A 13,686-nucleotide genomic window follows, 5' to 3' on the forward strand; every position below is an offset into this window, starting at 1 on the left:
CTCCTGGATAGGAGAGAAATTCCAAGAAATTGAAGCATTGAGTGGGGACCTGCCCAGCTCTTCTCAGTAAGGACAACCTAGATAGGCCTTGCTTCCTGGGGACAAGGAAATGCAGTCTGTTCTGACGGACACAGGTTATGGGAAATGGGTAGGATTGGTGAGGCTGATGGAGGAAGAAGGAAGAGTAGCAAGTGCTAGAGGCTTGAAGACACCACCACTGGGAGAACTTTCCAGTCATGTCAGATTCTCAGGCAGGACATTTGTTTGAGCTTTGTAGGAGTTAGAATCCTGGAAATCTCATTTTTTAAAGTATGTTTTGCTTTTTATTCTACGCTTTTGACATCTAAGCTCGAAAATTCTTTCCTAATCCAAAATGCTGAAGTATTTTCATCATACAGATCTTTCCTCCATCTCTTCAGTTAGATTTGTTCCTGGGTATTTATTTAGATATTGAATATTTAACTACTTGAATTTTAAAGACAGAAAGTTCTACGAAGAAATGTTAGTTGCAGAGCTCTCAGACACAGGGTTAACCAGGTAGACCAGCAAGGACAATGCAACATGCCTGAGATGATACAGCTTACAGCATCATTAGTCTTAAAAATGACACTATTAGTCTTAAAAGCATTCAAGTTCAAAGTGCTGGACTTCTCACTTTCCTTTCTGTATTAAAAAAATAAAATGGGAAAATTGAACCTCCCAAGCATGGCTGAAACATTTCTGACAAGGTGTAAATAATCAAAGTTTGTAAGAACTCAAACAACTCAGTATAATGTAAAACCACAAATAATCCCATTTAAAAATGGGCAATAATTGACTCAAGTAGACATTTCTCATAGGAAGAAGACACACACACACACACACACACACACGTTCAGCCCCATTAATCATCAGAGAAACTCAATTCAAAACCACACTGAGATATCGTTTCACTATTGTTAGGTCGGCTATGACTATAATTATAGAAGATAAAAAGCCCAGGTGTGGATGTGGAGAAAAGAGAACCCTTACACACCAAGAATGACAATTATCAGTACAGCTATTGTGGAAAATAAATACATCTCCTTTAAAAATCTAAAAACGGAGCAGCTAGGATTATATTCAGTGGTCTTACTAGTAGGAATATATACAAGAGAAATGAGATCACTCTGGCCAAAAAGACATCTGAACCCCCAAGTTTCTTGTCACCTTGGTGGCAATAATCAAGAGATGAAACAGCCCAAGGGTTTATCTACCTACCAACGAGTAAAGAAAACGTGGTATACACACACACACACACACACACACACACACACACACACACACATTTCTCAGGCAGTAAGAGAGATGGAACCTGGTTATTTACGGTAATCTGGACGGAACTGGAGACCGTTATGTTGCGTGAAAGAAATCAAGTATGAACTGATGCGTATCGCATGACCTCACTCACATATGGAATCTATAAAGTTGGGCCTCATAGAACTTACGAGCATCAAGGTGGTGAGTGGAGGCTGACAGGGAGTGGTAAAGACTGAAACAATTTGATTAATGGGTGTTGAGTTAGACAGGAGTAAAATATTCTGTTGTTCTATTGCACAGAGGCCAAGGGAAAAAGGCAATGTGTTACATCTTTTTTTTTTTTTTTTAAGATTTATTTATTTTTATTGGAAGGGAGATTTCCAGAGAGAAGGAGAGACAGAAAGATTTTTCATTTCCAAACAAATGACTACATTAGCCTGAAGCTGAGCCAATCCAAACCAAGGAGCCAGGAGCATCCTCCGGGTCACCCACATGGATGCAGGATCCTAATGCTTTGAATCATCCTCCACTGGTTCCCCAGGCCACATCAGGATGATCTGTCTGGTCTGGGATTGGGGAGGAAAGTTTTTACAGTGCACAAAACTGGCATGATGGCCTCTTACGCACATCCACGTTTTAGATGATCTGCAAATCCACGGGCGCTTTCCAAACAAACATATGCCTGGGTGTTACTGAATTAACCACGAAGCTGCAAACATGGGCAAAAGACGAGCTTACATATGTTTTCAAACAACATAGTTAAAATAAAATTATTTGCCACCAGAAGAGGAAGCTCGTTTATTCACCATTCATTTAACGGAGAGTTGTCAAAAATCTCCATTGTACCAAGCCCTGCTTAGAATGGAGGCTGCCGTAGTGTGAACCAGAGCACCTTGCCTCCAACACACCCTGCGTCCTTCAAACTTGACTGAGGGGCAGACATTTTTATGATAGTGCCCTGGTGCAGTAGAACTTTAATAATAATAACAACAATAAAGCGATCTACTGAGAAGAAAGGACACGGAAATAGCCTCCCTCGTACCCATAAAATATAAATCATGTCTAGATGTTGCTGCTGATCTGGTGCACTTAAAACTTGTGTTTTGAATGAATGCCTGCTGCTCAACAAGAAATCCCTTGTTTTGCAGTCCGGAGGGCCTTTTGAATTGCAGTGGAGGAAATGCGGGCACATTCTCAAGCAGGCTGCAGCCAAGGAAGACCAGGCAGGTTAAAATCAACAAGAAAGTTCTAGGTCAGGCGTGGGGTGACCATTTCTCTTTCAGCAGATCCTGAAGTTTCATCTTAGGCCCTCAGGCCAATGTGGTCTCTATGGCCACTTCTCAGCACTGCCACCGTTGTACTAGGCAGGTCACCACAAATGAGTGGGCATGGCTGGGTTCCAGGAAGGTTTCATTGACAAAAACAGGTGACAGATTGGCTATGGCCAACAGACTATAAAGTTTGTTGACCCTTTGGGGGTAGGGAGCATCTGGCCCACTGGCTATATAAGCCCTAGGAAACAATTTGGTCTGGCCTTGCCAAGGCAACCACAGATGGGATGAGAAATTCAATAAATCTGGAGCAAGCTGTTTCAGTTGGTGGTTTTGTGCAATCTGCAAATGGTGTTCTAAATACCCATACTAAGCTTGTCAGATCAAAGGATCTTAGTGAACTATGGATATGAAGTTGAAGTGCTGAGAGGCATTAGAAGCAGGTAGGGACTGAACAGCCTTCCTGCTCTGTCCATACCAGTGTGGACTGCACTGGTGATGCAATTTCAAGACAAGCATGATGTGCACAGAGCCAAGGTGAACTGAACCCCACAAACTCCAGCCTGCACCCACACGGGAGACTCAGAAGAAGCTCCTGGCTTCACATGGGCTTAGAGCTTGCAGCCATTTGGAGAGCGAAGCAGTTGAGTGGAAGACCCCTCTCTCTGCTTCTCCTTCTTTGCTGAGTAAAATCTGCCTTCCAAACAAATATAAATAAATCTTTTTTTTTTTAAAGTTCAGCTATTTATGGCTGATGAATAAGGTTTTCTTCAACAGTCCATATTTTAGTTTCTAATTTGCACATGGTTCTCACAAGTATAGATTTAAAAATGCAAAGGAAAGGTGAGAGGAGGAAGGGAAGGGGCCCAGGAGGAGGGAGACACCACACCGCCTGGATCTAGAAGATGCTCAAACTTCCTTGGGCTGTTCTCACACCTGAAAAATGTTTTTAAGCATAATAATGACATTTTTAAAAAAATTTCCCTTTCTGCATTTTTATTTATAATATTACTATCTTCTGTTTTTATATTATAGTTGACACTATAGTTTCAGTATTTTTCTTCTTTTCTTTTAGGTGTTCCTGTCTTCAACCTCCTCTGATTGGCACAGTAAGAAGAGAACCATTTCAAAACTTAGGGGCAAAACGAAACAAGGCTGCGATCTGTTATTCTGACCACGTGTGCTTCCATTATGATTCAGGATGTTTACGCGGGTGCCCATCAGCCTGGACCAGATGCCTGAAGACAGCTGCATCCAACTCCTTCTCCTACTTAGGAAATAAATGACAATTATGTCCCTCCAATGAACACCTTCCTTCACACTGATTTGTTTGGTACATGTGTTTGTGAGTGAAGCTTCCCAGTTTTTTCCAAACTGTGGCGTAGTTAAGATGTTTGTTCCAGACTTCTTCACACACTGACTTGCCTGGATGGAAATCATCTCCCCTCAAACCACTCCATGAGATTGTGACCAGACTGCAAATGGATCCCAAATATGTTAGATGTCTAAAAGAAAATCTTCCTCCAAAGGGTTTTTATTCCATTACCTTAACAAAGCAAATCGGGTTTTTAGGAGACCAACATGGTGGCATAACGGACTAGCCCTCCATCTGAAGCAACAATATCCTATGTGGATGCCAGTTTGGTCCTGGCTGCTCCACCTCCGATCCAGCTCTCTCCTAATGGGTAGGAAAGCAGTAGAGGATGGCTCAACTCCTTGGGTTCCTGTCCCTACATAGGAGACCCAAAAGAAACTCCTGGCTCCTGGTTTCAGTTCAGATCAGCTCTGGCCATTGTGGTCATTTAGGGAGTGAACCAGATGAAAGATTTCTCTCTGTCCTTTCTTCTCTCTGTCAATCCGTCTTTCAAATAAAAATAAGTCTTATCATTTAAAAAAAGAAGAAAGCAAATGGAATTTTGAAAATCTTACTAGTAAACGCGTAGGAATTTGGATCGGTTGGCCTGTCTTCTCTCTCATAAATTTTACTGCAGAATTCAAGACCCGATACTTCTTCCAGATTGTTTGAAGGACAGTCTGTGTTTGGGGAAACACGGAGCATTCTTTCCCATCACGGACATTTGCCATCATCTTCAACTTCATCGCCATCCACCTGCTCCGCTTTTGTTAACCTTTTTCTAACTGCTGGCTGCCCCAGCAGCTCTATTTGAGGTGCCGCTAAATGAGACATATTCGATGTGTCTCTAATTACGGAACTGTCTTGACGATGACAGTCACTGCCTATAATTACTCACTCTAGTTTCCTGAGAATCTTAGGGGGAAAAATGTCAAAGCTGACAGTCTACTCTAAAACTTCAAAGATAGTTACATCCTCGGGTGCAACAATGTTTCGGGGGGTGCTTTCACCATTCTGTATCCTTGCCTTCTCCTCCCTTTCCGCAGAGATCATCACCAGCCAGCCAAGGACAGGCTCCTCTCCTTCTCCTCCAGGTGGCGCCCTCTGCCTGGGGATCTTTTGGTCATGGAAAGATGAGCAGGTGCAGCTTCAGGTCACGTGGGTTTGTGCAGCTATCCCCAGACTCACAGCGCCTTCCGCCCAAGAAGAGCAATGAGAAGAAAATCTACTAACATATCATTTTCCTACTCAAAGGATTCCAAGTCTGCTAACCCTGTTATTGTTTCATCAGAAAAAAAAAAAAACCTAGCAAACCAATTAACAAATTATGTTGGCACGTATTAAAGAGGAAAGCAGATGCAAATTTGTAGTGTAATGAAACTTCTCTCTAGTTCTTTTTTATTATTGACAGAAATATGCCCTTTCCATCTAGAATTAAGTTTTGGAGTAAGAGAGGTTACTTTTAACAGATCGCTGAGACAGATCAGCACCTTGGCATACCAGGCTAAGCCTCTGCTTGTGGCACCAGCATCCCACATGGGCACGAGTTCTAGTCCTGGCTCTTCCACTTCTAATTCAATTCCCTGTTAATATGCCTGGGAAAACACAAGAAGATGGCCCAAGAGTTTGGGCCACATGGGAGACTCAGAAGCAGTTTCTGGCTCCTGGCTTTGGTCTGGCCCAGCTCCAGCTGCTGCAGCTGTTTGGGAAGTTACCTAGTAGATGGAAGATTTTCATTCTCTCTCTGATCCAGCTCTGTAATTCTGCCTTTTGAGCAAAAGAATAAATAAGCCTTTAAATAAAGATCACCGAGGCCATTGCATTATCACTTGTCTAACATCTCTAATGTAAGTGTGCGCTGTGACTCACGGAGGAAGTGAAATGTGACACTTTCGGATACCAGAAATATTTTGTAATGACACACAAAAGCAAATTTAATCCTTCAACTTTTTTGCACGTCTTTTAAAATTTTCACACTCTTCCCAGTAGATCCCTCGCTTCTTCTGAAAGAAAAGACAGTTTGTGGTTTTCTCACCGAGCAAATGTCGTTGATGCACTCATGAGTGTTACTGCTCTATAAGACTGATTAGAATAATTATAGCACATCTTACTGGTCACTATTGCCATTTATTTGAGATCATTGGCCTTGGGCCAGCCCATCCAAATAGATCAACACAAAGTTGGCATCTGTCGCTGTGTCAGCTGCCTAAAAGTTAATCTGATGGTGGTCTCTGAGGCCTCACAGAGCACCAAGTTCTAAAAGGAGAGGCACCTTAGAGATAACTTAGTTCAGTACCTATCTCAACTGCATCAGAATCATCTAAGGAAGCTTTGAAAATTACAAATGTGCATGTGGGCCACATACTTGTTAGAGTTTTAATTCAGAGAACCTAGCATCTGAATTTCTTCAAGTTCCATCAAGGGTTCAGGGGAATGGCTGGCTACATTGTATCTAACCAGAAATGGCCAAGCAATTAGACAGATGATAGTCCTCCACCAAGGGAGAAGTTTACAGACCAAGGGTAAACAGGAGGCCATCCCAGGGAGGCAGCCAGGAAAAGAGAGAAAACAGCCAGGAGCTGAGAAGGAAGAAAAGTAGCACCATGTTGCAAGTGATGTCAGGTGAGGACCCAGCTGCTGGAGAAAGTAAGTCAAGGGCCCTTCTACAGCCTGTGCAGGAAACGGGCCACGGACCTCCGAGGTGGTACCCAGAGAGAAGCGGCCTGCCACTCCTCAGCCTGGCTGGGAAATGAAAGCCTTGCCAGCTTACACTCTGACAAGCTGAGTCGACCCTCCTGTAGGAATGATACCTCCTTCTCAGCCTGTCTTCTGAGAACGCACCGAACGGAACCACGACGAATACACACGGCTGACTAAGAGCTTTCCAGCACACCTAGATTGCCAAGCTGCAAATGCGAGAAGATATCGTAAGCCAATCAAGTCCCTCGGTAAGCTCCTGAAACTTCATAGAAATGGCATTGCATGGGAAACGTGCTGAGCTAAATGTGCTTTGCGTGCGTTGTGACCGGTGACCCGAAATTCTATTCGTTTGTTCACTTATTCATCCCCTGGCTTGTTCAGCAAAGCCTCGGGATGCAAGTTGCGGGAATGTTTCCTTATCAAGTCACATCACATCCTCACACTGTAAAAATAAGCCCAGGTGTCTTCGCCCACTGTGACGTAGCCACAAAGTAGAATGCACACGTCGGTGCATTCTCTCTCAATTTTCTTGGCCTCCAGTCTGCACATCTCCCTCTTAGAGTGTTTCTCCTTTGCATATTCTCTCTGCTCTTCTTCAATCAAGAGATGAATCGTTCCTAATGCAAGGGCATTCCTGTTTCATTTTCTTTTATATGCCTTTCTTTTTCTCAGAGACTTTTTTTTCCCCCATACAACAGAGATCTAACAGGCATATGAGCTCTTTTTCCAGTAAAAGCCCTTTTGCTAAGCTACAAGACCTGGGCTTGTCAGCCAGAATGGATTCTGGGGATCCTTTTCTGCTGATGAGCCACAGGCTGGGTCACAGGAGCTGCACACATCCTCCAGGTCACAAAACACAGCCTCACCATCTCCCATTTAGTCCCTCCTCTGCTGTATTTATTTTTTTCCTTGGCCTGCAGACTCCCACACCGCACAGACAGCCAGGGAGCACTAGCCACAGGCTACCTCTGCTTACAATTCATTGCTCCCTGTCTGGCCTCAGGAGAGAGCAGGCATCCGAATTACCAGTCCTGACTCTGTACCTCTGCCCTCATGTTCTAGTTCCCTATGGTAGGAGACAGGTGACTTGAAGCGTCTATCTGGAGCAGTCCTTTGCATGAGCCAGGAAGATCAAAACGTAGTCCCACAATCCTTTCCACCAAAACCTTTATTGTTAAGTATTTCAAAATTTAGAAAATAAAAAAAAAAATATTTTTAAGATGTACTTATTTTATTTGAAAGAGTTATACAGAGAAAGAGAAAGGGGGAGACAGAAACATCTTCTATCCACTGGTTCACCCCTAAAGAGACTGTATTGGCCAAGGCTGGGTACCAGCGGCTTCCTCCAAGTGTCCCACAAGGGCACAGGAGCCCAAGTACCTGAGCCATCTTCTGCTGCTTTCCCAGGCCTTCAATAGGGGGTTGGATTGGAAGTGGGATCGCTGGGATATGAACCGGTGCCCACATAGGATGCCAGCACTGATTAGCAAAAGGATTAGCACGATGTGCCACCATGCTGACCCCAGAAAATTCAAATTTTTGTTCGGAAGATATAGTGTATGCACCATATGATATTTAACAATCTCTGCAAGACTGAAGCGACATCCTACCAACCAAACACTTAATCTCTCACCAACAATAGACGTCTGACAGCAGGCAAATAAACATCAACAACGCGAAGTGACAACTCTCCGAGTGGGAGAGAGTATTTGCAAACCACGTACCTGATAAAGGTCTAATATCCAGATTATACAAGGAGCTCACAAAATCCAACAGCAAAACACACAATCCAGTTATGCAACAGGCAAAGGACCTGAACAGACATCTTTTTAAAAATGTACGAAGAGCCAACAAACAGAAAAAAAAAATTGCTCTGGACTACTAGCCGTCAGAGAAATGAAACAAAAACCATCCGTGAGGTGTCATCTCCTTTCTTAGCTAACTGTGTATACATTCATGGGCCTATGAATGTTAGACGACAGGGTCCGTTCTCCCACGCCCAACTCCGGAAGGGCATGCCCTTGAAACCCCTGCTTCCAGGGACTGGCGTGTCCTCCATCATCTTGGGGGACTTCTTTCTGGGCCAGAGGACAAGCTCCGGCGCCCAAGCCTCGAGCTGTTATTTCATCTCCAAGGCCGACATCTAGAGACCGAAAGGGGAACTGCTGCCAGCATCGGAAACCAGCAGCTTGAGCGGATCTGGCCAGCATTTCTGCTTCCCAGCTCTACAGCTGCCTGCAAATACCCAAGGATTAGGGCCCGGAGCCAGAAACGCATCCCTCTCCACAACAAACACTCATCAATCCCTCCCTCCATGGAGGGATTTTCCTAACTTGGCCAGCTGTCTCCAGATGGTGTGGCCTCAGGCTTAGAGAAGGCTCCGCTGCTCCCACCCATCTCGGGTCAGTCCAGAAATGCGGCTGATGGATTGCCATTCTCAGAGTCCCTAGCTATTATAGATGGTTTTCTGTGAAATAGATGTTCACTTACTTTGGTCCAGAATCCAGTAGCATTACTGGTTTGATTCTAGAAGTCCCGGATTCTGCTAACTGGTACAAACTATTAGAAGTCAGTTTGCTAAGTCTTTCAAGAACTTCCAAATCTGTGTCCATTTTTGCTTCATCGCTCCAAACCCTTTGAACCTAAAGAAACAACAGGACACTGGTCAAGGCTGATATACCAACATCATCATGGAAAATTTTATAAAGCCAAGATGGGGGATAATCTTGGAAGTCCGTTAGTGATTAGTTATATTAATTATAGCACACACACAGTATTGAATTCTATATAGCAGCTACAGTTACACACCTGGCCCTGGGCGTTGTTTCTTCTTGACATTTTATTGCTTTTCACAGCATCTCTTCTCATCTTCCTGTTACCTAGCCGTCCTCTACCTATTACTCTAGTCTTTTGCCTCCTTCTCACGTTGATGTTTTTCAGATGTCCTTTCCTGCTGGGGTCCGTGCAATGGGTGTGGATGAGGCCAAGGTGTGAAGATAACAGCTCCCCTGTTTGGCAGGGCCCAAAGGAGCTTCCAGCTGTTTGGCAGGGCCTGGCAGATGTCTCTCCAACCACCTTGATGCAGTCTCACCCTCTTTGCATGGACACTCAACCACCCCACTAAGAATTCTGTAATCCATGGAGACGATGTTGTTTGCCCTTGTGAGATGTTTTTTGCAACTAATGTGAGCTTGGGACTCAATGTTGCTGATCATGTGTGTTGGTCCTGGAATCCTGGCTGTCTGTCGCTCCATGGCTGTTACTGAAGAATGAACAATGACTTACTTGGAAGAATATGAATACAGTATTTTGTGGGATTATCTTTAGGGACACCTGCTTAGCCATGAAGTACAAACAGAATTACCAAATGTCTGTGCATGCCCCCTTCGCCATGAAGTAAAGTAGGACAATTAATTGGGGCAGTGAGTCAATCAATAGAAAGAAGATCTTTCCCTCTGTTTCTCCTCTTTGTAAATCTGCCCATCCAAGGAAAATAAATAACTCTTTAAAAAAGAAAAGTTAGGCCTGAGTTATTGGAACAATACCACGCCCATTTCCTGAGACAATAAAATTGCAAGAAATAGGAAAGTAAGAATTTAAGGTTGGCTTTAATCAAAATAACAGTCATGATAGCAATTATTGTTTTTGCTGTGTGATATATAGAACATGGATTCATTCAACAAATATTTACTGCACACCTTTTCTATACTAATCGCTATTTTAGGAACCGGGGGCATCTTAGAGAACAGTCACAAAAATCCCTGCCAGCTCTTGAGGTGGGCATATTCCAGGGCAGCACAGTCAGGCCACTGGGCAAGTTCAAAGTGAGTTCAGGTTCAGGTTCAAGTGCAGGCACCTCTTTCTGGAGATATAGGCTTGTCCAGTGGATGAGGACATTACTGGCTACATTCCTGCTTTCGGTTCTACAGGTGGGAAAGCTCCGACTTACAAAACCAGCACGTCTCGGGCATAAGGAACAAGCGTTGCAGCCTAGATTCTAACCAGGTTTTGTGCTTTTATTACATATTTTTTTGAATAAGAACGTATTCATGAATATTTACCAGCATAAGTGAATATAACATTTTTAAAGAAGTGTGAAATTAGCCTGTCTAATAAAACTTTCTTGAGAAATGCAAGATTGGAAGTTTTAAGTAGAGTAATATAAAAATAATTGATCTTGCTGCTGCAGTGGAAGAGTTAACTGAATTGCCTCTTCACCTTAATATTGATTTAATTTCACCGGAATATTGAATTTTCATATATTACACCACATAACTCAGTTTTAAGTATAGTTTTATTACATTTCCTTATTGCTTTCCTTTTCTTTTGCAGTATAACTTTGGAAATTTATATCATTAAAACAGATGAAATAAATTTGACTCAAGGCAAATTTTAAAATATTACTCAAAAAATACTGTATAAGAATTCTAATGCATGTCACTAATTTCCCAGGAATATCAAGCATTAGAAATTGTTCTACTGGGACAAAAAATCATTTACCCAACAAAATTAACACAGGTCAAAAATTTTTTCCTGGAGCTGTGTATAGCAAAGGTTTAAATTAATGCGATTGGACATATAAGAAACATTATATTTCAGGATGATGTAATTTTAAAAAGAAGATGTAGATATGAATATGGAATTAGTCACACATATGTAATTATTTGGCCATTCTATAATTGCACTAATTACTATATATCAAAGCTCGTCATTTGAAGTGCTCAGTCATCTAATTTGGACTTCATTGTCTAGCTTCTCCATTAGATGTTTCATGAGAATAGCTAAGATGACACCACACCTCCTAGAGCCTCAACAGATGCTACGAGAACGAAGGAAGGAATTAATTTTTAAATGGTGTTCATGCCCAGTCAGGTGCCTGTAAACACAGGCATAAATATCACAATGTTAAGATTTAAGTGCTTTTACAGTTGTAAATATTCTAGTTTATAAGACTTCACATAATCTTTGTTGAGAAGGTTGGGAGGGTTTATAGTATTAGGTAGATAATACGTACCACAGAGGATATTAATAATATCCCACACCACAGAGGATATTAATGTGAAATTAATGTGGCTTATTGGGAAAGTGCTTCCAGATGAATGGTTCAAACCCAGCACAGAAGGGTGAATAAAATAAGAAATGAGACAAGAAACATGAGCTTGGATTTTAGAAGAAATAACTAGCTATTTGAGTTACAGAGTGTAAAAATCTGGACTAATGGGTCCGGCATGGTAGCCTAATGGCTAAAGTCCCTGCCTTGCACACACTGGTATCCCATTTGGGCACCAGTTCTAATCCTGGCTACTCCACTTCCCATCCAGCTCCCTACTTGCAGCCTGGGAATACAGTCGAGGATGGCCCAAAGCCTTGGGATCCTCCACCCACATGGGGGACCCAGAAGAGGCTCCTGGCTCCTGGCTTCAGATCAGCTCAGCTCCGCACCAGGTCTTCTGGGGCCTTTTCTAAGAAATCTTTGAATATGTTCTCACCATTTGAACCAACAATTCCAGGTCTTCTCTACCCTGCGCAAGGTGCAGTCATGGCCTTTTCCTTACAAGCTCTTTCCTGGTCTCACAGATTCAAGTCTTTATTCTGCCTCTCCCTTCAACTTCTCTTCCTTGGCTTGGTTTTTGAACCTCTATTCCTTATTCCTAAGCCACAGCCTGGAAGTTCGCTCCTCTGGGGAACTATCCGGATGTGTCTTCCTGTATCAACACTTCTTCAGTAACTGTTTAGTATGTCTATGCTCGGCTTTGCTGTATGGTGGAAATGGGGCTGTGGAAAAGACAGCTTCCTCCCCGCACAGCACCTAGGCAGGGACATTAACATTTTCTTTAAACAATAATTGAGTGATAGTTTTTGCTGAATTCTCCCAAGATGTGCTGTTGGGAGAACGTGCAACCGTTCTCGGGAGTGTGGCAAGGACTAATTTTCCTTAGGACGGACGGGACACCCCTTTGCAACTTTCAGAATTCCCTTAGGGTATTCAGGCAGTTCCTTTTGAATTGTAACTTTAAATATACTGAGCTGAATGTTCAGTAAGTTATAGGAGGCCCCGATTCTCAAAAAAAATCCTTTTAACTATTGCAAATAAGTGTGTGGCCCATAAGCTATAGACAGGTTGACACCCACAATTTAAAGGTACGTGTTTCAGGCAGTAGCACGGCCTCTAAGCCAATACCCAATTGCTTTTATCTCTCTTTGGCAGGCAAGCAAGTTGAAGTTCAAAATGAACGGCCATCACTCTTCCAAGGTCTCACTACTTGGAAACAATTGAGTCGTTTAAACCCTCTAAATCCTAGGGGAGTTAGGGCTCCAGGCCTTCTTTTCATCAAACGTGTGTGGCTCTTGTATCTTTACTTTCAGAAACTTTTAGTATCTGGTTTCAGGTACGTGAAAGCCCGAGGTGTTACTCACTTCTTTGGTCCTGGACGCCACAAATCCACCCCCCATAACCGGCTTCGTTGAGGTTACGGTTCCTGAGCGTCTCGGCGCGGGGAAATGAAGAGAACCCACTTTGTTTCCAGCACTCAAGCGGCTGGTTCACCTTCTTTTCCCTCATAGCTGCGTTTTCCCGCGGAAAACGCGGCGACCGGAAACACCTGTGCCTCTCAGCAAACACCCAGGGACCAACGAGAAGACCTCCGGCGCCCACCCTGGCCGACTAGAGCGGCAGCGACGCTCCGCGCACGCGCACGCGCGCGCGCGCGCGCGCACGTCACGCCGACGCTCGCCTCGCCCCGCCCCACGCCGGGCAAGTCTAGTTTCCGGCGACTGGAAGAGCGGACTTTACCTGAAGGAGGGAGAGGTGGCCTCAGGTGACCGGCGGGGCGGCTGGCCAGTGCTTCACTGTCCTCGCTGCTGCTGCTGCCCGCCAGCATGCCTCCCTTGGAAAGCATGGTGCTTTGTCGCGAGTCCCAGGTGGCCACTCTGCAGTCCCTATTTGGAGAGGTAGGCTGGGCAGTCTTTTTTTTTTCTTCCTAAGAGATGCTGGGGGTTGAGTGTTTCCGTGGCGTTGAGGCCGACTCCATTAAAAAATAATAAGAAGAATTTCGTGGTGGGTGGGGTGGGAGAGGGGTTGAG

At 43.8% G+C, this 13,686-nt stretch overlaps 1 protein-coding gene and 1 long non-coding RNA gene across 2 annotated transcripts in view; one reads left to right on the top strand and one right to left on the bottom strand.

Annotated features, from left to right (window-relative positions):
• Nucleotides 1–8,931: 8,931 nt before the first annotated feature.
• On the bottom strand, nt 8,932–13,160 carry LOC121166958. Its single transcript, XR_005885514.1, has 2 exons — nt 13,021–13,160; nt 8,932–9,245 (listed from the first exon to the last, which is right to left on the bottom strand). It is a non-coding gene; the product is annotated as an uncharacterized LOC121166958 (long non-coding RNA).
• A 217-nt stretch (nt 13,161–13,377) lies between these two features.
• The window catches only part of LOC121166959 (origin recognition complex subunit 5), a 39,159-nt gene continuing 38,850 nt past the window's right edge, over nt 13,378–13,686 (top strand). The window contains exon 1 of the mRNA XM_040996301.1: nt 13,378–13,554. Within this exon, the coding sequence (XP_040852235.1) occupies nt 13,483–13,554 (72 nt within the window). The 5' untranslated portion in view covers nt 13,378–13,482. The remainder of the gene's footprint in view (nt 13,555–13,686) is intronic.

This window comes from Ochotona curzoniae, unplaced genomic scaffold, assembly GCF_017591425.1.
Source record: "Ochotona curzoniae isolate NIBS_2020 unplaced genomic scaffold, NIBS_Ocur_1.0 patch266, whole genome shotgun sequence".
In the NCBI taxonomy this organism is placed as follows: domain Eukaryota; kingdom Metazoa; phylum Chordata; class Mammalia; order Lagomorpha; family Ochotonidae; genus Ochotona; species Ochotona curzoniae.